Source organism: Trachypithecus francoisi, unplaced genomic scaffold (assembly GCF_009764315.1).
Source record: "Trachypithecus francoisi isolate TF-2019V2 unplaced genomic scaffold, Tfra_2.0 Lachesis_group13, whole genome shotgun sequence".
NCBI classification, from domain to species: domain Eukaryota; kingdom Metazoa; phylum Chordata; class Mammalia; order Primates; family Cercopithecidae; genus Trachypithecus; species Trachypithecus francoisi.
The window spans coordinates 117,009,472-117,034,691 of record NW_022681458.1 but is presented as its reverse complement, the minus strand read 5'-3'; the positions used below and the strand labels follow the sequence as shown (position 1 = coordinate 117,034,691).

General features: G+C 35.7%; 2 protein-coding genes and 1 pseudogene across 2 annotated transcripts in view; 1 reads left to right on the top strand and 2 right to left on the bottom strand.

Annotated features, from left to right (window-relative positions):
- The window catches only part of LOC117095273, a 1,129,150-nt pseudogene that overhangs the window by 791,710 nt on the left and 312,220 nt on the right, over positions 1-25,220 (bottom strand).
- The window catches only part of LOC117094238 (SH3 domain and tetratricopeptide repeat-containing protein 1-like), a 409,070-nt gene that overhangs the window by 378,022 nt on the left and 5,828 nt on the right, over positions 1-25,220 (top strand). The gene's annotated exons all lie outside the window — the stretch shown is intronic.
- LOC117095270 (40S ribosomal protein S27-like) lies at positions 10,122-10,426 on the bottom strand. Its single transcript, XM_033232076.1, has one exon. It carries the CDS (start codon positions 10,346-10,348, stop codon positions 10,190-10,192), a length of 159 nt encoding a protein of 52 aa, XP_033087967.1. The 5' UTR covers positions 10,349-10,426; the 3' UTR covers positions 10,122-10,189.

The window sequence follows — 25,220 nt, the reverse complement described above, 5'->3', positions numbered from 1 at the left end:
TACTATGTTCCCTATGAGTTCTGTTATTTCACCAGTATAGATTCTATTCACAGTAGACAAAAGTGTGTAACAAATCCTTAAGGTCTGTGCTTTTCTGATGAAACTATTCTGATCAACTTTATTCACTTATAATTATCATCAGTTCTGAAGTGAACATTTCATCTCCTTTCATTTTTCATTGCTATTCCTGCTGATGAAGATAAAGTGAATGCGTGAAGGACTTATACTGAATTGTTGCCATTTGTGCAATTAGTCTTCCAATTTCAGTTAGAAGCTTTATTTACCTAAATAATATTTAAAGTTACACATATTGGTAGAGTAGTAGAAATAAAAATTGCTTTTATGCAGTACATCTTGATGAAAGTTTTGTTATAAATGACAGAATGCATGGTGGAGTATGAGAAGGGAGAAGTTGAAAGTACAAGGTCCACGTGAAATCTGTGAATTATAATAATTATTGTTTTCCCAAAGGGCTTTCAGGTGAAAAATATCCACAGGAGATAGAAACATCCTGCAAATGTGACATATATTATTACCTAAATCAAGATATGAGGAATAGAAGGTCCTTTTGAAGATTAAGTTAATAAACACAATTTATACTCTGTGAGTCTTCAGAGAGACCATCTGTGTGGCTTCATTTAGTAGTTCTTTATACTATGGGTGACTATAATTCAACCTAGAGTTGCTTTATAATTAATATTTTTCATTAAAAATTTGTTAATATGAATCTCAAGGAACTTCTGTATTCACTGCTTTTCTCTATTTAAAATAAGCTGGTAGGCTTTTTTCCCCCAAAAGCATTTAAGAAGTAGGATAATAGAGCTTATTAATCTAATAGAATTGTCATGATGGTGACAAAAACAACTAGAGTCCTTTGGGTACTGAGAAATGAAAAATTGTAGAATTAGGTATTGTAAAAAGCAGGAACTTAAACATCTAACTCCTGCTACCAGCATCACGTATGGCTGTACGTTCTAAAAGACACTGATAGTGTAGAACAATTATACCGTGCATATGATAGTCTTTCTGTGAGGCCAGTTATTTTACATGATATTGATAAATATTGCCAGGGCTGTCCTCCAACCAATATGTTCAGCACACACATTAAGTTATCTGTAAAAAGGAGGGTAGCCTGAGAATATTGCTATTGGCATTACTGACTCTTGAGGAACAATGAGGTAAGAAACTCCTACAACAGAACTCAAATTGTTTAAGAGGGCTAATGTAGTTACAGATCAGTATCACTCCCTTTGTTACCTCTTAAAAATGGTAAAAGTGGCCGGAAGTGGTGGCTCATGCCTGTAATCCCAGCACTTTGGGAGGCCAAGGCAGGCAGATCACGAGATCAGGAGATGGAGACCATCCCACTAACATGGTGAAACTCCATCTCTACTAAAAATACAAAAAAATTAGTTGGACGTGGTGGCATGCACATGTAGTCCCAGCTTCTTGGGAGGCTGAGGCAGGGGAATCGCTTGAACCCTGGAGGTGGAGGTTGCATTGAGTGAGATCATGCCACTGCACTCCAACCTGGGCAACAGAGGGAGACTCCGTCTCAGAAAATAAAATAAAATAAAATAAAGAAAAAGGTAAAAACAAGTCCTGTAAGCAGGAACACTATTGAAATTCCCCATTTAAGTCTTAGTAGTTCCATAGTTAAAGCAAACAATGTTAAAAAAGGAAGGCACGACCGGGCGCGGTGGCTCAAGCCTGTAATCCCAGCACTTTGGGAGGCCAAGACGGGCGGATCACAAGGTCAGGAGATCGAGACCATCCTGGCTACACGGTGAAACCCCGTCTCTACTAAAAAATATAAAAAACTAGCCGGGTGAGGTGGCGGGCGCTTGTAGTCCCAGCTACTCGGGAGGCTGAGGCAGGAGAATGGCGTAAACCCGGGAGGTGGAGCTTGCAGTGAGCTGAGATCTGGCCACTGCACTCCAGCCTGGGCGACAGAGCAAGACTCCGTCTCAAAAAAAAAAAAAAAAAAAAGGAAGGCACAATCGAAGATGAATATACAAAAAGGCAAGCTACTTTGATGAATTTACATAAATGATAAAAAAAACTGATTTAGACCACCCAAGACTAAAAGTGTTAGAATTATTGTATGAATAATATTTTTAAAAACTACTTGTGAAACTGTTTAAGAACATAAGGTATCAAATCAAAACTGTACAATTTTAAGATATTTTCATAAATGAATACATCAGAAAGAGAAAATGAAACTAAAAGTAACTAAAATAACTGAAACTAAGAAACTTATAAATTTAAATAAACATCCAAAAATGTAAACAGTAGATTAAACACTGCTCAAGAGAAAGATAACATGCAGAGAAATAAATAACAATAAAATATACAGAATGAAGTAGAAAGTAATAGATATTGAAAAGAGGAAGGGGATATTAAGAGATAGGAAAGATAGAATTAGAAAGTCTAATGTGTATAATTGGAGTACAAGAAGTAATGAACTGAAAAATGTGATTTTTTTGCATATTCAAACAGGGAAAAGCATAAATTCACATATTTTGCTCTTACTTTTTTTGCAGAGACTCCAATTAAATGTATATACAATGCTAAAATATCTCTGGCCTCCACACACAAAATGTCAGGAGTTCTCTTAAGTCACTATAACATCCAAAAACTTTCAGATGCATTTACAAATGTGTTCTATACACAAGATGAGAACACGAGAATTTGATATACCATGATCAGGAATCCATATTTCAGAAGTAGTTAACATAACCGAAACTGAATATCTGAATTAAGAAATTTAATTTAGGCCAGGCGCTGTGGCTCAAGCCTGTAATCCCAGCACTTTGGGCGGCCAAGACGGGCGGATCACGAAGTCAGAAGATCGAGACCACCCTGGCTAACACGGTGAAACCCCGTCTCGACAAAAAAATACAAAAAAATAGCCGGGTGAGGTGGCGGGCGCCTGTAGTCCCAGCTACTCGGGAGGCTGAGGCAGGAGAATAGCGTAAACACAGGAGGCGGAGCTTGCAGTGAGCTGAGATCCTGCCACTGCACTCCAACTTGGGCTACAGTGCGAGACTCCGTCTCAAAAAAAAAAAAAGAGAGATTTAATTTAAATTTTTGATACTCATATTTAAGAAATATAGTTGTTAGAAATAATACAAACTGCTTCAGCATAAATAGGGTATGAAATTCCATCAACTTCAAACTATTCAATTTAGTGCTATAATTCTTTAGTTTTGTATCACCCCATTTCCTGCGGCACTCTGTTGCCTAAGAATCCTAGATTGGCTTATTATGCTGTAAAAATATTGTTGTACATACCCTAGATGAATCTTTCAGTCAACAGGCCTGTTGGAATGCCCGAGGACAGAGCTTAGAGTGAGGCTTCTCTGAACTTTTAGGAACATGTTCTGTAGTAATTTTTTGTGCCTTCTTGTCAATAAATATTTGTAAGTTTGGAAAAACTTAGTACAAAACTTTTAAAATTATAATATTTACTTGGTAGTAGGGCTGTATGTGAGGAATTACAAAGGTTCTCTCCATCTATAATGATCAGAGCCTACAGATATTTACTAAAAGAACCCAATAATTGCCTAATGAACAAATTGATTCAGGTCAACACCACACACACACACATATACACACGTAAATTATATAACCATGCATATATAAAAGGTAGGGTATTAATACTGTAATGTCATGTTTTTATATGGAAAAGCAGTGGGATTGCCACGGAGAAGAACTGGTAGCAAATAGTCATTTTCCAAATAAAAAGTAATGAAATGCCAATGAATATGTCCTATTACTCTGCATTAGAAGATGTAGGTTTTATTTTCAAGTTAGAAGAATGACTTTTTAAACATGCATATAGGAGTGTTGCAACAAAATTACTGCCTTTGACATGACTATTTGATAGAGCTCAATACTTAGTGACTAAACTTTTTGGAAAATCATTTTGCTTTATTATAATACCTGTACAAAAATGCTTGAAACAATCTGCAAAAATCAGTCTTATATTTTATTTTATTAAAAACCTTATTAAACTCCAACAATATTATCCAAATTGATTACTTGCATATTTCATTGAATTGCCATCAGATGTGTTTCATAGTTATCCTCTCAGGACAGAAATCAGTCATGACTAAAAACCATTATATCAACATTATCCAGATATCTATCTATATACCCAGCTATGCGTACAACTATATGCACATAGTTTCTAAATCCACACATGGAAACACTGTTGGAATTATTAGCTGCTTGAAAAGGTCATGCTCAATTGGATATATAAATGGAGAATAAATAAATAGAATTGTATATTTAATAGCACATAGCATATTCTTTTTGTTTACAGAAATACAATTTTTGCCTTCTTGTTGACTACTCAAATACAGATCTACCATCCCTTCTTTTTTTTTTTTTTTTTTTTGAGATGGAGTCTCACTCTGTCCCCTGGCTGGAGTGCAGAGGTGCAATCTTGGCTCACTGCAACCTCTGCCTCCTGGGTTCAAACAATTCTCCTGCTTCAGCCTCCCCAGTAGCTGGGACTACAGTTGCGTACCACCATGCCCAGCTAATTTTTTTGTATTTTTAATAGAGACAGGGTTTCACCATGTTGGCCAGGATGGTCTCGATTTCCTGACCTGGTGATCTGCCTGCCTTGGCCTCCCAAAGTGCTGGGATTACAGACATGAGCCATACTATCTCTTCTTAAAACACTTGGAACAAGTTATAGTTCAGATTTCAAAATTTCTCAAAGGAAGATACATAATATATGATTAACAGTTCACAGGAAGGGCAGGGCCACTGATATTTCTTCAACAGAAGAAATATCTGATTCACTGATTGATATACATAAATATTCTAGGTTGTCTTAGATTAGGTCATGCTAGTCTGCCAAGTGGGTTATGCAAAAAAAAAAAAAAAAAAAAAAATCTTCTCATACATTGGAATTCAAAATTATAGGCAAATAATAGTGGACACGTGTTCATTTCTACAAGGGTTTCTTTCACTTCACAATGAAGCCTCATTGTGAAGGTTCACATTTCACCCACATGTAGCTTCAAGGGAAGACTCCGATTCTGAAGAGTTTCTAATGTCACTTTATTTGCTATTTATTTTTATATATTTTCATCCTTGATGACAGTCAATACCACAGGAATACTTTGTAATTTCACTTTTGTACTTTTGATACAGGAACTAACTTCTTTCTGTGTGACATCTTCACCATGTCTTGTATTCTCAAGCCATAAGTCTTTCTACAATGTACATATAGAATACAATTGAATTGTATTTGAAATAACAGTGAATCTCAATACCATAATATTTCTTTTTTTTTTTTTTTTTTTTTTTTGAGGCGGAGTCTTGCTCTGTCGCCCAGGCTGGAGTGCAGTGGCGGATCTCAGCTCACTGCAAGCTCCGCCCCCGGTTCACGTATCCTGCCTCAGCCTCCGGAGTAGCTGGGACTACAGGCGCCCGCCACCTCGCCCGGCTAGTTTTTTTGTATTTTTTAGTAGAGACGGGGTTTCCCTGTGTTAGCCAGGATGGTCTCGATCTCCTGACCTCGTGATCCGCCCGTCTCGGCCTCCCAAAGTGCTGGGATTACAGGCTTGAGCCACCGCGCCCGGCGATATTTTCAATGACTTTGAGTTCAAAGATAAGGTCATTGCTAACTAAAGTTGAAAATAGATTCTCTTAACTCTCTTTTTATTTTATAAGAATTCCTAAAAAAAAATCAAATACTTTCTAGAATGGAAATTGCAATACTTCTATAAGGCTACTATGGGTAATTTTTTTTGTCTTACTCTTATAGTCCATTTAAAAATTTTCACACTTTTTCTTTTCTTCACTTGGGATTGATTAGTTCAACCATTAGATTTAAATTGGCTATTGAGATTGTGTCTAGTCATTTGGTAGGCACGAAATAATTATTGCACACTCAATATCTCTGACTGTGGGGGCTCTAAGTTCTTCTTGCATGTAAATCCTTAATAACTACAATACAAATGAGTGAATGTAGGTAATTTAATTATCATTTCTGGGTCTAGTATCTCTTTGACATTCTGGAACTGTCACCATCAAAATGAAGTGTTGATTCTAGGTTGTCTTCATTTGAAATTATTACTCATTATCTGGTACTAATTGTTCAGTTCACAATGGTTGCTTCAGTGATATAAATCACTACACACATTATAATTTGTACAGGAATTTCTATTACTGAGTCATATGCTATCTAGATAGGGCAAAGTTTTGTTTAACATAAATAAAAGTAATTGTATAACAAAAAAGTTTCCTTGGCAACGATAAACTCTATGATTTCTCCCAGGATGATGATTCTGACTTGTGTTATGACCCTTTGTTATTTCTGGGAAATATTATTTCTGCCGATGTATGACTGGCAGTGAACATTAAATCCTATTTGAACAAATGAGATCTTGAATTTATTGAACCCTGTTTCTTGCACTGCAGTGTTATATGTAATCAGTTATTCCAATTCTTCCAGTACCCAAATTACTTGAATGACATTGGAAAACTGATACTAAACCAAAACAAGACAGAGCTCCAGAGATGCAGAATGTATTAAAAAAGGAAATATACAAGATATAAAAATCATATGAAGTAAAAAAAGTACTTATAACATGATGGGATAAGTTGGATATTATAAATGAAGATAAGAGAATAAGACAAAACAGTGTGCAATCACTTTGTGTTTTCCAGAACATATGTGGGCAGACGTTAAATATTATGAAATATTAATACAATTATGGGTAAAAGTCTAAATGCACATCATTGAAATGAGAAATATGAAAGTTGAAAAATAAAAATCAAAAGAATATGGGTGGTACATCAATAGATAAGGTTAAAAGAAGTCAGCTAAATTCAGTCAATTAGCGAGCTGAGATATTGGTCAATGAATTCTACAATACATCACACAAGTGTGTGTGAGTGTGTGTGTGTATGTGTATAAGACAGAGAAGGAGGGAGGGAAGGAAGGAGAGAAAGGCAAGGAGAGAAAATAAAATTAATACACAAAATAAGACATCAAATTACATCAAGTCAGCAAGTAGATTGTGTAGAAATAGTTAAAAACATAGTGTAGTTAAGCAGAGGTGGTAGGAGGTAGTTAAATGAACAAAAAAAAAAAAAAAAAAAAAAATCAAAAGTATCAAAAAAAGGATTAGGAAATTGTTTAAATTTCAAAGGTGTAAAGTAATCTTGAAGAAAGAGGCTGCTATGAAATGAATAACAGCAGATAGACATCTGGATTCTCATTAGTAATAGTAAGTGCGAGACTCTGAAGATTATCTGTCTAAATGTGCAGTATGACTATTTCACTAGAACTATTTAACCAAACCAACATTCAACTGTGAGCACAAAATAAAAACATTGAAAGCATGTCTAAAACACAATGTTTCCCAATGTCCAACCCTGTCTGGAAGAATTACTAGAGGAGACATTTTGAAAAAGGAGCAATAAGTCTGAGAGAGAGATTGTATAAGAAATAGTGAAGACAATACAACCGGTATAATTTATGCTTAGGCATAAATAAAGGTAGCTTTTGAAGAGAACAATAGGACTTTTTATTTTAGATTTAATATATTATCTTAATGTAGAGTAGGCTTTTCAATGTGCTGATATAGAAGATGGCAGGGAGTGGGAGGAAGAGCAAAATAATTGCTAAGATTCTTGATTTGTATGAGAAAAATATAAAGAAATGATTAACAAAGGTATTGCATAGAAGTAGCAAAGCTTAAATACATATGTTAAAATTTCAAGGGGAACCATTTAAAAAATTAATGAGATGTCAGACTTTCAAACCATTAGAGAAAAATAAATGTAAGGTAGCTGCATGAATTCATCAAAAGACAAGAATAATATTTTTAAAGCAGAGAAAGTAGAAAACATAAAAGAAGTTGTTAAAAATGATTTAAACATCTCAGTAATCACAAATCAAATCAATATCTGAAAACAATTTAAATGCTTAGTTTCAAACTGGGTTTTAAATAGCTCTTTTCTTTGTTTAAAAGAGCATTAAACATTAATCTTAGAAAATAAAATGACTCATTGAGGTAGCAACGAAATAAAAGAATATCAGACATATGTCCAAAAAAGTGTGTAATATTGGTGTTAGGACAAAGAAAATGTTAATCGAATACATTTAAGAGGACATCTTAAATATCCTTCTAAAGAGGATATTTTAAAAATCTATCACACTAGGAATATATTTGTGCTAAGCCTATTTTGGACTCTATAAAGAAGCAAGTAACAGATACAATTTCACCGGTTTATAAAACAAAGATCACAGTTGCCTTAAACTGAGATGGCAAAGATTGTAAGAAGAAGTGGTGGTATTGATGACATGTTAGAGTCTGAGAGCTAAGTTTGGGGTATGATTGTTTTGAGTTGCATATTAGAAAACTAAGTATACATATCAAGTAGAAAATTGACTGTAAAAGTCATTGAATCAGTGTTAAATCTAGCTACAAGGTATAAATTTAAAAATCTCTAGTATAAAAACTGCATTTAAAAATGTGTGACAAAATGATATTTGGTTGGTGTACACATGTCAAATTTTTAACACTTAAGCAATCCAAGGACTAAGTTTTTGGGCATTCCAATGTTTTTAGAGCAGGAATTGAGAGAACACAGTGAAGCAAATGCAAAGATAAGAGTATACAAGGACATTCAGGAGAGTGGTGACAGTATGCAAAAAGTTACAAATTGCGTATTAAAGATGAGAATGGCAAATACTGCAGATAGATCAAGCAAGATGAAGACTATGAATTGACTATTCTAATCAGTGAGTAAGAAGTCATTGCTGACCTTGTATTAGAAGTCTTTTACAGTGACAAGAGCAATAGGCTTGCTTGGAATGGGCTCAAGGGGTAATATGAAAAGAAGCATTACAATAAATGAGGGAAGTGAAGTGTTGTAAGGAGTGTTGTTGTAAAGAAAAAACCAGGTTTTTGTATAAAGCAGAGGGAGAGGCAGGATCAGCAGTGAGCTCAGTTTTTGAATTTGTTTTAAGATAAGAGAAAAAGCTACATCTTTCACATTGATGTGAAAGATCATGCACACAACTAAAAATAAATAAAACAAAGGTAAAAATGGAAGAAATGGGGTACTTTAGGAAATGGTGACAGTAGAATCTATCGTAGAACAGAAGGTGTTGCCTTTGGATAGAAGCATGAATAATTTATTTCTAATGAAACAGGAAAAATGTATATATTGTCATAAAAACTATTACAAGGTTGTAATAGTGGTGGAAACATCTAGAAGGTATTTTGGCTGCTAGAATTCTTTCATAAAGCAAGAGCTGACCTCATCAGATAAGAGTGTAGATTTTGGAGGTTTGTGAAGAAAGGACAGGGTCTGAAATGGTCATCTAGGAAGATGGCAGATTGAATGGAGAAATGGAAACACCTAATACAATTGTTGGGCAGCCGTAGGAGTATGTAAGAAGCTGGCAAACATGCTTCTATATGTGAACAATCCGCCTGATAGTGTGTTTTACACCACTAAGCTCAAGTAGGTATATAGAGGTTCAAGGTACGCAGAGAATGTGAACTAGGATTGTGGTGTTACTAAGGGAGTTGAAGACATAGGTGAGGGATTGATTATAATGTTTTACCATGAAATTTAAGCTGGGTAAAGATACAAAAGAAGGTAAGAAATAAGAGAGGAATAATGTAATACAAGAGGGGCAATAAACCTTAAGTTCTGGTTATTGGTGTTGGGATCTTAGAGCCTGTAAGCTAGTGAAGGGGTGGAATTAGAGAGGAATTGAAATTGACATTATGGAAAGTTTGTGCTTATTAGTAATGGTAAGTTCTAGGGTACAAATATGATTGTTGGGTGAGTTATCCATGTCAATATTTAAAGCATCGAGAGTTATGAAAGTAGTCATGTGGGACAGACAGCCGAAATTCTATGGGATGTGAGATGAGCCTAAGTGTCTATGATTTGTTAGAAGGAGGATGACATCAAATTTAAATCTGTTGTTCCTAGGGATGAAGAAGGAACATCACTGGAGCTAGGCGTTTTGGGAGAAAAGGGAAGAGAAGAGATTGGATGTGACACAGAGGGTATCTTTCGCATCTCCATAGTATTCGGAGTAAGGAAAGTGAAACAGCTACCAGTTGAGAATCTTTTTTTTTTTTTTATCCAAAATGTGTTTATTGAGATGGTTTCCCACTCATCTTGATTCAGAGTGCCTTTAGTGCTGCTTCCTCCTAAAGGAACATCCTTCTGTAAGCCTTGCTTTTCCTCCTGTAGGCTGGCAGAGGACAGTGGAGCAGCCAACACACAAAACTACCGTTTGTGCATGGCTAAAGACCGTGGTGATTTTATAGCATCCTGGGCATTTCACATCCATGAAGTAGGAATTGGGGCTCTGCACCAGGCGTTTCTTCTTGTGTTCCCTCTTCTCCCTTCTGGGGAGGGATGAAGGAGGTCCTTTGTGAGAGGTGTTCTGTGGGGTAGGTCGTCACCGCCGGAAAGGCCCAGTTGAGAATCTTACAGGAGAAGCAGTATTCTTGAGGGTAGGGAGTTTCCTAAAAGCACTAATAATACAATAAATACAATGTTTTTAAAAAGTGATTCAGATGATTTTATCAATTATTTGTTTCTGTTTAACAAACCACTAAATCTTAGGATTTAAAGTAGCAACGCTTTCCCCCCCCTCATAAATCTACACCCCAGCCAATAGGTTCCACTGATTTGGGACAGAAGTACTGATCGGAATTGGGCTTGCTCAGGTGTTTGCATTCAGTTATTGAATTGGCCAGGGCTGGCTGGTTACTATGCTTTGCCTGGAAAACCTGAGTTCTGCTCCATGTGTTTCTCATATCACTCCAGCTACCATTCCCTCCACCCATGGTAACGGCAGAAGATTTGAATTAACTATTCAGAAAGAAAGCATCAGTGGCTAATAAACATATTACAAGAAGGTCATTTCTCGTTACCAATCAGTGAACACACATTAAAACAATTAAAAGGTAAAATTTATACATGTTAAGAAAGGTTTGTAAAATTCATTGTTGGTGAGCGGGATGGAAAAATATATGCTTTCATTTAGTTTCAGAGAGAGAATAAATTATCCCCACCTTTGGTAGGACTTTCAGCCATGTGTATCAGTTTTTAAATTGAAGCTACTTTTTAATCCCAAAACTATTCTTTAAGGTATCAACCATAAAAGAATATTCATTATAAAAGAATACTCACAGTACTTATAAAGACGTTTAAAGATGTTCATTGTAGCATTGTACAAAATATCACACATTGTAGGAAGTTAAATGTGTAAGTAAAGATTGAATACAGCAATTCCTCATGCATCAGTCAAAGACTTAGATGAAAAGAAGTGCCATACTCAAATTAAGTAACTGAACATATTTTAATAAAGGCATTGTTTACAATGATATGGGTACAAGTTTAGGAAAGCCAGAAAGGGAAATGTAGTATCCTGGAGTTATAACTATGGAAAACTCCCAGTATCTCTTGACCTAATGGGAAACTCATGACAGCTGTGTGTAGAAGGCCACCTGATAAAAGGTATGACCTTGGTGGGGGAAGATGGCAAACAAATAGATAACAAGTATGCAGGAAGGTGGGAAGTAAGTGTCTCAACTTTGCTTTTCTTCTTTCTGTATCTCCTGCCAGTGGCTTTCACTGCACTGACAGATAAATCAGAAGCCATAGGGCAAGGAAGGTATTGAGGATCAAGAGCTCTTTCAGGCAGTCGTTTTAGTTCAGTTTCCCAGGACACAGAGCAGTGTGGAGAAGAGTGGAGACTGGATCCGGACAGACGAAAGGAAGTTATACAGCATAACACAGAAGTCAGTACTCAATAGCAGAAAGGAGGTCCGGGTAAGTTCATACTTGTTTATATAGAATGATTTCTCCAAAATGGGTAAATGAAAAATTTTAATACCTGCAATCTAGTATTTTAATATAAAATATACAATGTGACCATATACTTCTAAATCTACATATGTAATTATTTCAGTGAAAATATATACCTTAAATTGTTAACAATAGTCATCATTCCTGTAGCAGTAGTTAGTGGATATGGGTAGAAAATTGAGAGGGATTTTATTCATCTGGATTTTGAAGTTTACAATGAGCCTGCATTTATGTATCAAATTTATTTAACAAATTTAAATTTTTTACATCAATAAAATTACTAAAATTCTATAGAGCAGTTGGGCAAGGGGCAGGAGCAAAATTTATATTATGATAAATAATAATGTATCTTCTAATATGTACAATATAGAGAATCAGAATGAGGAAATGATGGAAGCCTGCTTATTAATTATTGAATTATGAATTGAATTATAAATTGAATTCAACTATGAATTAAATTATGAAGTATGAGTTATAAATTGAATAACAAGAAATAGGTAATGAGGGTGGCTGCCACCTGTCTAATTCTGAGGTTTGAAAAGTGTTACGGTGGAAAACAGGTACATACATACTTTGAGTAAGTAATGGTGTTTAATTGTATTTAATTTCTCCTATTTTTTAAGTGTTAATTTTTAGGAAATAAACGTCATTTGGACCTAAGTGTTTACTAAACAGGATTTATTTCTTTTGGCTTAGGGGTACTATGAAAAAAATCACTGAGATACTAAGGGCACGGTGAACACAAAGGTTGAAAACCTCAGATCTAAAGTATTAAAATCACTCTCGGGCAAATCACAAAAGTTCTATGTACATATTTCTAAAGATATAAGCATGTTAACTGTAAACTTATTCTACCTCTAGATTATCAAATGGCACTTCACTCTTTTATTTTTTTCTTTTAATTTTTTCGGGCAGGCAATTCATTTACAAGGACTCTTTTTATGTAATTTGAATCTAGATGAAATATTTTGGGACTTATCATTGAGTGTAAATAGAAAGAGCTAATGAGAACCAATGCCTTTCTCCCGCCCCACTCAGTTTATTTCCCTAACGTTTGCTAATCACTTGTGACTCATTTGCAAAGAAAATACACTAATATGCATAGTCTAGCAGAAAGCAGGTGTTAAGCATTGTACTGTGACATTATACTAGTTGATACCATGCACAGGAACATGCACAGAAATATAAAAAGAGGAAATTGCATCAGGTTGTAACGTAGTGCTCAAAACTAGGAATCAGAACATGAACTGTGCCCATCTAGCTACATGATCATGGGCAATCATTTACTGTTCTGAGCCTCAGTTTTGTTTTCACAGAGAAATGAATCAATCTAACAGTAATTGACCAGTTTCTTGAGGAACTTAAGGACCAGGATAAAATAACACCTAGTTGCAGTTACTACATAATCTATTAGGTCAAATTAGACGTACAGTTACTTAGATATATGTATAGCTACTTATTTTAGAAATGCTTGAGGGTTCCAGAAAATTTTCAAACTCCTTAATTTGGCACACTTTGCCTGGCCTAGCATTTTGTCAATTAGCCATGACTTATTTTCGCAATTCTGACTTCTACCACAAGCCGTACCAGATTATTACTAATTTAAATTACAATGTTATGTAGTTTCATTTTTCCATGCTTTGACTTTAATAAGTGATTTTAAATATATTAATGATGAAGAATATCTATATAAAATCTGATAATGAGTGATGGAATGTATTGGAAATGTGAGGGAATCAAAATCTGCTATAGGAATTCAGAAAAAGTGAAGATTAATTTCTATGAGAAATGAGTTGTATTTTAAAAATGGTATCTGAACTAAACCACAGAGATGGGTAAAAGCTACAGCAGCAGAGACTATATGAGGGCTTTAAACCTAGAAGAATACCCCACGTGTGGAATAACTCAGGCATATGCCTGCTTTCAAGACTTTATTAAATTTTTTCTTGCTAACTATGCCTTTTCTAATGTAGCTTATAATCTATTCAATTCACAACTATGAACATTTGCTAGACATAAATGAGGTAGTCTTCAGCTCACAGGAATTCTTCTGTTCTGGGAATTTTCTCATGGTAGCCAAGTTTCTCCTCCCTGATACCATTCTCCTTCCTCCTATGACCCTGGCTGATTGTTGCTGTTATTACCAATGAGTGTTGGTAGTAACAATTGCAGCTGTGCTGGAAACATTTTATTTACCAGATTCAACCTTTGCCCTTCTCCAGTCTGCCAATAAGATGGTCAAGGAGGAATCATAGTAGTTTAGTCAGAAGAAATGATTGATATTGAAGGGTTTTTTCCCCCGAGATTTGGACTCTTGCTCTGTAGCCCAGTCTAGTGTTCAGTGGTGTGATCTCGACAACCTCAGCCTCCTGAGTAGCTGGCATTACAGGCACCCGCCACCATGCCCAGCTAATTTTTGTATTTAGTAGAGATATGGTTTCACTTTGTTGGCCGGGATGGTCTTGAACTCCTGACTTCAACTTACCTGTCCACCTTGGCCTCCCAGTGTGCTGGGATTAAAGATGTGAGCCACCACACCCCGTACTGGAGTTTTTATCTACTTTACTTCCTTACTGTATGGTATCTCTTAAACTTTGCTCCCCTGCGGGGAGGGGAGGGAAACCAGCTCTTGTCAACAGCAAATTCACTACAAAATTTTCTCTTGGAATCTTTGCTTCCTTTCATCCCTTTAAGTAGATGGGTGGTAATAGCTCCGTTCTTATTACTGGTAAAGTTTTTATATTTTTCCTTATGGTACCATTCAATTACTTATGTTAAAAGAAAATTAAATGACTCAGTTTCAGTTTTCACATGTACAGAGGTTAGGAGTTTTTACTCTTATTTTTGCAAGAAGAAAACAGCATTCAAAGAATTGAAAATGTGTGACTTTTCTTGGACAAGGGAACTGAGGTTTTAGAGCAACTCAAAATGTGGAGACAGGTGAATCCAGAGTCATTGCCAACACCTGCTCACCTGAAACGGGAGTCAATGGAGTAAAAAACTGGTGGGACAACTTACATTTTAATGTTGATCAATTGTTGGAGGCTGAGCGTGGACTAATGAGAAACTATAGGAGCTGCAGTCTTACTGCTCTTCACACTTTTTTGAGCCCCACTATGAGCCCCACTGAGTTCTCCTGGTGAGGATCTGAGAAACCTACCCTCTTGCCTCTGGCAGGGGAAAGGGAAGAGCAATTTTATTTAATTTTTTAATGCCTAGAGCATTTTCCATAACAAACACCTTCTGAGAAAAAGGCTTTCTTAGAGATTTTCCCAAATAGAGAAAGTCATTTCTTCCCATGCCAGCCTCCTACTGCTTTTATATCTCATCAAATGAGGGCAAGGGGGAAGGTGGGTTTTTTTTTTTTTTTTTTTTGCAGGGGATGTTAAGGAGGACTATACCACTGGTGAAGATTGCATTCCTAAAATACAGGCCACAGAAAGACTGAGATTTAATAATGAGATTATAGAATGCTTCACCCCCTCACCCATACACATATTACCTTCACATCATTAGGGGTCTAATGTAAAAATAGCGAATTACAGTTAAATGTGCTGCAAGACATAGACTCGGAAATTTTTCTGCAGTGAGCAGGTCTATGCAAAGCTATCCGCAAAGGCCTAGGACGCTAAGGGGAAGAATAAAGAGGCTGACAAATCCAGTTTCACAGAAAGAAACATTCGTTAATTGTAGGGTCTTACAAACAGAAGCCATGTCTTGAGCAGCCAAGGGACAAGACGGTTATCCCTGTCCGCAGACATAGGGTTTATATACCATATGGAAATTGCCTAAGGGCAGGATTTATGGTAAGTAATATTTACAATAACATCAAAGTTGTTTTGACCTAAGGGCAGAATGTATGGGTATGTGAAAGTAGAAATCTTAGATGCATTCCCAGAGCTGGTGTTAATCAGAAGTCAGCACGATGGATGTGCGTCCAAGAGGAAGTTGCTTCAGCCTCCACAAAGGTGAAGTTCTTAGGGAGGCCAAAGTGAGTGGCCAAGATTAAAATAATAATAATAAAAAATCAGAAGAGTTTGAGGCTCTGGCAACTAGAGCTACATAAAATATTAAACATAGCCCAACTCCTAGCCAGATGAGCATAAATAATCATACAAATGTTTACTTACCTCAGTTCTTATTACCATGTACATTATGTTTGACTTGCAGCAACAAAAAATTACATAGCCTGTTAAACGATGGGGAAAAAAAGCTAAAAGCAAAACTAAATGATGCTATGAAGAGATAAATTCCTCACGAGAATTAAACTCACATACAAGTTTTCAAATTGTCAGGAAGGGAATTTAACTATAATCATTTAATTATCTACCTCACACTTTCTGGCTCTACTAGCTCAGTTTTAACTTTCCTGGCAAGTCTACAGTAGGTGATCACAGCAGAGGAGTGCGTTACAGCATTTGATCTCAATGATGGTTAAATGATCAATTAATAATGCCTTCTATGAATAAGACAAGGCAAGACAAAGACTTACGGAATGTAACACTTTAATTTCTGTTCTAGATCCTTCATTTTAAAACACCAAATGACTGCTTAATAAATGGCTTTCAACCTCAGTTTTATTTCCAAGCTTATGGATACCTTGATTTTTTTATCCATACACTCTTGGGATGTCTATACCACAGGCTCCTGAAGATTGCTCTAAGACCTCTGTCCTATGCTTACCTCTGCTCCAGAGAAAGAAAAATAAATACTACCTGAAGCTGTGTTTCACTCTTAACACTTCTAACTTCCTCTTGTCCAGTATCTAGTCCTAGCCTTTCACCTAGGAGGATGCAACCCCACGAGAAGCAAGTTAGATTTGAGTAATAGAGAAACCTTTATAGCAGTTTAGAGGAAGTGTACAATTTTTCCTACAGGCAACGTAGAATTAAAAATGCTTCTGCGCAATGAGGTCCTATGTCTTTCTTGTATTTCTTAATGGAAAATATCATCCAACCTATATCAAATATAAAATATCTGACCATTGGAATATTTAGCACAATTTTAATAATATTTTTATTCTATTTAGATTATTTGAATATAAGCAGGTCTCCTAGGTAACCCAATCCATTGGTGATGGAAGCTAAGCAGGAGTGATTTCGGCAGTGGCTATCTGAGAGAAAGTAATTATAGTAAGTGCACTATGCAAAACAAATGAGATAGAGCTATTGAAATTACTCCAAACATCTTTACAAAGAAATACCTGAAGAGTTTTTCTTTTCTTTTCTTTTCTCTATTGCTTTGTGTTTTACCCTCTCAAAACTGCTTTTATTGACATGATTTCTGGGCAGGAGAAGCAGTAGTGTATATATAGGAGGTAGCTTGTGCTAAAACTTGAAACTTCCAAATGATAAAAAAAAAAGACCAACTGAAACTTCAAAAACCGAACTTTTAAAGCTGTATTTATTGCTTAAACCCAAAGTGAGATGTTATTTTTTTATTTTGAATTACTTAAGGCCAATGAGATTGAATCCTTCAATTTCCCATTTCAGCATCAAATGTGAAATTGTGCATACAATGTAGTCTAATTAAAAACAGTTACATTTGTTTTACAGGAAAACTTTCCAGAGAATAACTTTATAGGTTATTGTGATTAGCATTACTTCAAATGTAAATTAAATTATATAGATTTTATTGTTTTTCTGTTGGAAGAAAAGATAACGACATCAACTACTCAACTACTTTTATGCAGCTACTGTTAAATTTTCAATAAACACAATAGCTCAAAATGTGAAATTGTTCTACTTTAATATTGATTTTTCTAATTCTAGTACTTTTACGAATTAGTTGCAACAATATTAAGGCATACCACCCTGTTTCATGCAGTTATATACAATAGAAGGAGAAGTGGAAAAGTCCATCCCATAGTACATCCTTTTTGTAGGGCTCATCTTGCTTTTAGTTCTGTGAAATTGGAAAAGATACTTATTTTTTTAAGTCTAAGTTTTATCTTATGTGAAATGGGTGGAAAGAACCTACTTCTAAATTTATTTCCAGAGCAAAATGCCCATCTTTATGTGATGTGTTTCACACAGAACCCAGAATATAATAGGAATCAATATTTTTACTTTCCACATAGAATGAAGATCTCTCGGTTTAGTGTTATCACAATAGATTAGGACAAATTTGGTGTTGCTAGGACATAAAAGCATTGTAATAAAATCTGTGCCTTTATTAATGAAGATACTAAAGCATTCCACTGATTATTCCAGTTTCCTAATATTCAGAGACAGGTTTACTTTTTGTTACCCCAAAACCTCAACTCTCCTATCCCTGGGAATAAAGCAGTTAACTAATTCCACCTCCTTTCCAGGAAGATGTGTCAGGGCCAACGTACATCCACAGATGAATTTCAGGACTACTTTACATACCTTCAAACCCCAGTGCTTCAGTTTTGTATGACAATATTTGAAAAATATTCCCTACGTAAAGAAGCATCGAGGGTACCCCCTTGGGATAGAAAGCAATTTCTGTATCAGCCTGTGTTGGGATATAGAATAGGCAGCCAATAACTATTACTATGATTGAATCATTCTGACTTTAAACAGTAAGCATTTATCTTCACAGTAGGTGACTGCCACTGTGCTATGAGAGTGAAAAAGAACTATGCGATCAGCTGTGCCCACAGGGAGCTTATAGCCACATGAGAGAGTGTTTCACAAATATGAAATAGTTAGAATAGATGCTACTTGACTTCACATACTTTTTACAAGTACTGTTGCTATTTGGAGAAAGAGTGCAATCTCTGCTGGCTGTGATACACAAAAGCCTACCATTTTCCTACCTTTTTTTCAGCAGCTGTGTTTTCAACTAAGCCATAACATTTTGGCACATATTTCCCCACATCTTGACTTAGAGTTTCATGTCTTGACACAGTATGTCAGAAATCTCAGAATGGGGAAATAAAGTCTGCAATTTACAAGGGTCAACTAATTACCAATGTGTATAAATTCCCAAGTTCAATTTGAATTGTATCTCCTTGCAAATGTCAAACAATGCTAAAATATTAAGACATAATTCTGATTTGTTATGTGACTTAAAAAAATCTAGGCCAGTAATAAGAAAATATATAAACAGAGAAGTATAACTCCCATTCAAATTAAAATGTACTCTGGTGGCCCATTTTTAAGTTTGCTCTTTGAAAGTGGAAGAATTGAATAAATTGGCAACTATTCAGCAATCTGTAGACAATTTCTGTATGAAAAGGTCCTGAGGCCAGGAGAACTCAGAGGACGTAACATCCATTTAACCTAACCTCTGGATTTAATAGATGAAGACTATTACAGAAAGTCTAACATATTTGCCATGTACAGAGAAGGTGGCTTAGGGTGGTTATAGTCCATTTATCTTACAATTAACCACTTTTATGAGTCACTTAATTGTGAAAACATCAAAAGTAAAAGTAATTTACTTTGTTGCTATAACTTAGAACATTCAGAAATATGGCTATGTGGTATTTGAAATAGATGGAAATACAGTGACTTGATATAATAATAGCATTGATGTTAAATAATAAAATCTTTGAACATTAATAAACTAAAATAAATTGAAGGGCGTATTTTATGTAAGAAATCTTTTTCATTTAGTAATGTGAGACTCAGATGACATTTCCAAAGTTGATCCGAAAAACATTTGCTGGAGTTCTAGATGGGTCAGGCATAGTCAGAATTCTTCACAGAAGTGTCAGGAGTGACTTGATTCAGAGCATCTATTGAAATGTCACTTTCAAATGTAGACCAGTGAGAGACGTGCGTTCATAATTTTCTTTCTGATAAATATTTCTTAAGCACTATGTGCCAGATACCATTAAAAGTAGATGAAGTAGTCATAGTCTCCACCCTCATGGAGCTTATACCTTAGTGGGGGAAAGACAGATGTTAAATGGATAATTGGTAATGAGATGATGACGTAGGAGTCTTGGGAGAGCAAACGGAATGGATGTGAGTGCAGAAGGCACGACCTGAGGGTGACTTGTACAGGGTGCGGAGCGATCTATCTACAGGGATGAGATTCAAAGTGAAAGTTAGTGAAAGAATGATTCTGCCATGTGGGAGAATCCAGATGAAGCAGGTCCCAGGCAGAGAGAATGGCAAGCATAGAAGGCTCAAGGTAAGGAAGATGCGATGTGCTACAGAAACTAAAAGGAGATTAAAAAGGGTCTGAGGTTAGTTAACCTGAGAAGAACGGCTCCAAATGAGAATGATGGATCAAAAGGAGTGAGATCATTCAAGATGACAAGTTTGGTATTTTGTAAAAGTAAATGAGAATTATATGAAGGGCTTTAAAGAAAATGCTTTATTGACACATAAATAACGAATTACAAATTCACTCATTTAAAGTGCAAAGCTCAATGATTTTAGTAAAGAGTTGTGCAACCCTCAGTAATCTAATTTTATTGTAGTAAAATATACGTAAAATCTAGTATTTAAAGTGTTTGATTTTATGGCATTAACTACAATCAGTGTTATTCAACACCTCTATTATCTAATTTCTGAACTTTTGTTACCCTGAATGGAACTCTCATACTCGTTAAGTAGTGACTCTTATTATCTCTTCTTCCATGCTCCTGTAAACCACAAATCTGCTTTTTCTTGCTATAGATGTGTCTACTCTGGATATTTGTATAAATGGTATCCTATAATATGTGGCCTTTTGTGTCTGGCTTCTTCCATTTAGCATAACGTACACTAATGTTCATAGAAGCTCTATTTACAGTAACCAAAGGGTGAGAATAACACAAATGTGTATCAAAAAAAAGAAATGATAAACAAAAATGTGGCATATCTATACAATGGAATGCTATTTAACCATAAAAAGAATAATGTTACGATACATACTAAAGAATGAACCTTAAAACATTAGAATTATAGTACAATTTGTATGAAGGTTTCTAAACAAGATGTCAAATAATATGATTTACTTTTGAACACATCTCAGAATGCCCCATTGATCTCTGTATGAAGACTGGATTGAAGGGAGAAAAAAAAAGGAAATACTAGCTGAAAAGCGACTGCAGTCGACCAAGTGAGATATTGCGTTTGTTTAGAGTAGGAAAGTTACAACAGAGGAGGGAGAAGTGATACATTAGAAACATATTTAGAAATAGAATAATTGTGCTTTGTGCTTTATTGAATTTAGGGACTGAAACAGAGAAATCAGTGCAGACACACAAATACGGAATGCAGCTCTGTCACTATGATGTAGAAGAAACAGATTTGGGAGAGAAAGGATAAGATGAGATTAAGTTCAACATTGTGTGTTGATGAGGATGTGGGCGAACTAGAACTCTCAATGGAGGCGTATTTCTATAAATGTATTTTACATGGAAATAGAATTTATACTACTACTTTGGAAAACTGTTGAGCATTATCATTAAAAAAAACACGCGCACATGAAATATACCCTAGTAATTTTATAATACATACCCAATAGGAATAAGCACATATATTTACAAAAAAGTTTTATTGCAAGATTATTCGTAACATTCCAAAACCAGAATCTACCAAAATTCCCACTGACAGTGGAATGATTGAATAAATTGTGACACTATCATACAAAAGAACACTGTAAAACCACAAACAAGCTCCAGCTGCATGCAACAACATAGATAGATCTTGAAAATATCATGTGGATTAACAGCAGCCTGATACAAATGAGCACATATGGTATGATGGCAAGCATTACCAAGTTTCAAAAGAAGCAATTCAGGTTCTAAGAATTCAGGGTAAGTGATCCTGGGATGGGGGGAAGAGGCTTTAACAGGAAGATGGCATGAGGGTTTCTGGGATTCTCCCCTCCCTGACCGCTCCTGTCTTAGTGGCTCCACAACTCTTAACATATTATAACAATTTTTTTCATGTGTTTATCTTTGCATAAGTAAGTGGTGTTGTAGGTATGTCTGTTTGTCTGTTTTCCCTGGTAGACTTCGAGCTCCTTGTATAATAGAGACTGTATTTTATTCAGTTTGGAACCTGACACATAGTAGAATCAGAGTAAATGCTGAATGAATGAATGAGTGAGTGAATGAATGAATGAATAGCAGGGTGTTAGGAGACAAGAGGATATGGATCATTGTATCAAAGCCAGTACCTAAAGGAAACATACGCAATGCTTATGGTATCAGATGTACTGTGGCAGCGGGCAAAACTCAAAGGTACATATGAAAATGAATGTGGCAACTTTCGGTCATACTCGAGTACATTTGAAGTGATAGTTACTCAGTTGTTTTGGATGACTTAAAAAAACACTTACTCCTTGTACTAGGACTTCTTTTTAACGGGGATGCAATGTGTCCAGAAAAAGATGGTCTTTTCTAATTTCTATGACTACTAGGAAGGTACAAGAGAAGTAAGCGAAATAGTATCAGATAGTTCTGTTAGAAAATTTCCTGAAGAATGCAAATATTTGTCCCCCTTCTTATCCTCTTCCCTACCAATGCACACATTTTAGCTCCATGCCTGGAGTGTAGATGTGATCATGGGAGCCACCATGAATCTGAGGTAGCCTTAAGGACAGAAGACATCTACTAAAGAAAGCAGAGATAAGGACCCAAGTTTTCCATGACTTTTTGGAGTTTTCATACCAACCCTGGACTGTCTTCTCATGCTTACTTTAGAGGCAAGAATAAACCCATTTGTGTTCAGCCATCAAAGTTTAGTTTCTGTTTCTGGCAGCACTTTATAGTTTCTAACTGACACAGAAGTTGATCTCTGTGCAGATAAGAAATGTCTTCCATATCACACAGCAAGTAAATAGTAGAGCTGACTATAAATCCGTCAGTGTGCCAAAATATTTTATTCACTCCATATCACTGAATGCTCCCTCCCCTTTTAATGCTTTCTGCTGTCTTCTTAACTTACAGGTAGAAAACTGTAGCCAGAGGGACAATCAGGACTGTGCCTGAAACCTTCTATGAATCAGGGCAGAGGTTTCAGGATTTCTAGAAAATTACATGTGGAAGATCTAAATGATCCCAATACATCACCATGACTTCCCCATGGCACCTGCACCATACAATGACAATGAAATTGTTGTTATCAATGGAAGAATATTTTGCATAGCACAATCTTTCTGATACATCACAGTGGCTGTCAACTGTTAAATCATGCTGAACACGGTGAAAAGAATTAAAAGTATAGGGTCTTAGCACTTATCCCTGTCAGCCAAGCAGTTGAAATAAATACACGACTATCTAGGAAAATTGAAACCAGTGTGCCGCCTCACGGACTTCTACATCCTTCCCAAAACAAAACACAGCAAACAAAATAAAAACACAGAGCCCTAGAGTTCATTAAGAGTTCTGAAACAGGCAGTATTAAGAAAGAAAAAATGGTGCAGTCCACATATTCCATCAGCTCCTCAAGAGTCACTCCAAAAGTTTTTTTGTGTCCCTGCCATCTTAAAGGGGAGCAATAGGTTGTTTATACTGCAGGGAGACAATAGTAAATGGTTTATCCATGTTGCCTACAACCAGAATTTGTTTTCCCTTTCTCTGGTCTCTCCCAGAAATCCAACCTATTTTCTGCCAGGAAACCACTTTTGTCACTCAAGTCTGTCCAGCTTTCACTAGACATGCCCTTTTATCCTATGGGGTTCATGGATGGAAACATTTTCATAAACCAAAAAGATTGTCTTTCTCATTAGATGTTTTGCTTAGTAGATATAGAGAAGATTTATGTCCACATGGACTATTCTCACCTGGAACTTCTTTTCATCTTGCCAAAGCCAGCCTTCTAAGTTGTCAGCAAGTTTTATCCACGTGTCTTTGCAGTCGTTTTAGGCAGTTAAATGGAATATCTATCTTTTATTTTTCCCTATAAGTGACTCTCTTGGTGTATTTTAATTTACCATTAAATATACCATTCAGTATCTTTTTATTTACCATTTCACTTTGAAGATAACATGGTGCATTAGTTTCCTCGAGCTGCTGTAACAAATTACCACAAACTGTGTGGCTTAAAGTAATATAAATATTTGCTCACAATCCTAAAACCAGGAGTTTGAAATCAAGATGTCCTCAGGACTACACTCCCTCCCAAGCCTCCGGAGAGAATCCAGTCCACGCTTTTCTTTTGATGGCTGCTGGTAATCCTTAGGATTCCTTGGTTTGTAGCTCCTGGTAATCCTTAGGATTCCTTGGCTTGTGCTCCTTTTGTCTTCACTTTGCTGCTTCCTGTGACATCTGTGTTTTCTTTTTTTTCTTTTTTTTTCTGTTAGAAGAACATTTCTCATTAGATTTAGGGCCTGCCCAGGTAATCCAGGATGATCATATCTCAAGATTTGAACTTTATTATATCTGCAAAAAACCGTTTCTCGAATAGGTTAACATTTCACAGATGTTTGGGATTTGGGCATATTTCTAGGTTCTACCTTTCAACTTACTACATATATGGTAAGATCAAAATGGAGTGTGTGCCACAGAGTGTAACAAGGTCTTTACCAAACTAGTTTCTAGTTTTGTTTTGTCTTGTTTTTAGTTTTGGTTGCCTCGTTACTGTCTCTTTTACCTGGGCTAAGACAGTATAATATTTTTGCTCTTTTCAGCAAAGTTCAAGTCTGTCTATAGCTCAACTCAGTCCGAGACTATGCTGGTGTCCTCCAAAACTGGCTTATATAGAAACATGTATAATCAATATTTCATAGGTTAATATTCTTCAGAAAAAAAAATACTAATGAGATACAATCTGGTTTCATTGGTCTAGATTTCTAGATATGTTGCCTGATAATCAGCAATATTGGAAGATCAGATTTCTAGCCTCATCTACCTATGTAGGCAATTATTTATCAACTTATTCAGAAAAAATATTTTAATCAGATGATAAGGATAGAAAACATAAAAAATTTGAGGGAGTTCTGACCTCACCTGCATTGTAACTCTAGATCTTTGGTTATTCCACTGACTGATAAATATTATAACTTTCATTAATTTTCTTTTACCCTATGGAAAGCTTACTGACTTCTAGAAATATTTATTTCACTTACTGTGGAAAACTTGACATAATCAGAACAGCATAGTTTATAATTTTAGCTACAATAATAATGATTATTTATCAGAAACAGTTACTTTAATTTCCTTCTCGAGCACAGTCCCATAAAGCTAATTAATGATGGCAATTGTATCATACAGTGCTTAAAGATGGGTGTTTACAGAAATTGCTTGGAGAAATTCTTCTATGTAGTTTGGCAGAGTACATTTCTACTTTCAATATGTATTCTTCCACATTCCACCAGATGAATAATTGTCCTTTTGGAGAAAGAAACCAATATAGAGTATGATATTTTCCAAAGTCCCGTGGTAGTCAGCCTAAGCCTGTCATACAAATGGATTAATGGTACATAATATTCTG

Coding starts and splice junctions, on each gene's coding strand:
- LOC117095270 (XM_033232076.1), bottom strand. CDS start 10,348: ATGGATGTGAAATGCCCAGGATGCTATAAAATCACCACGGTCTTTAGC.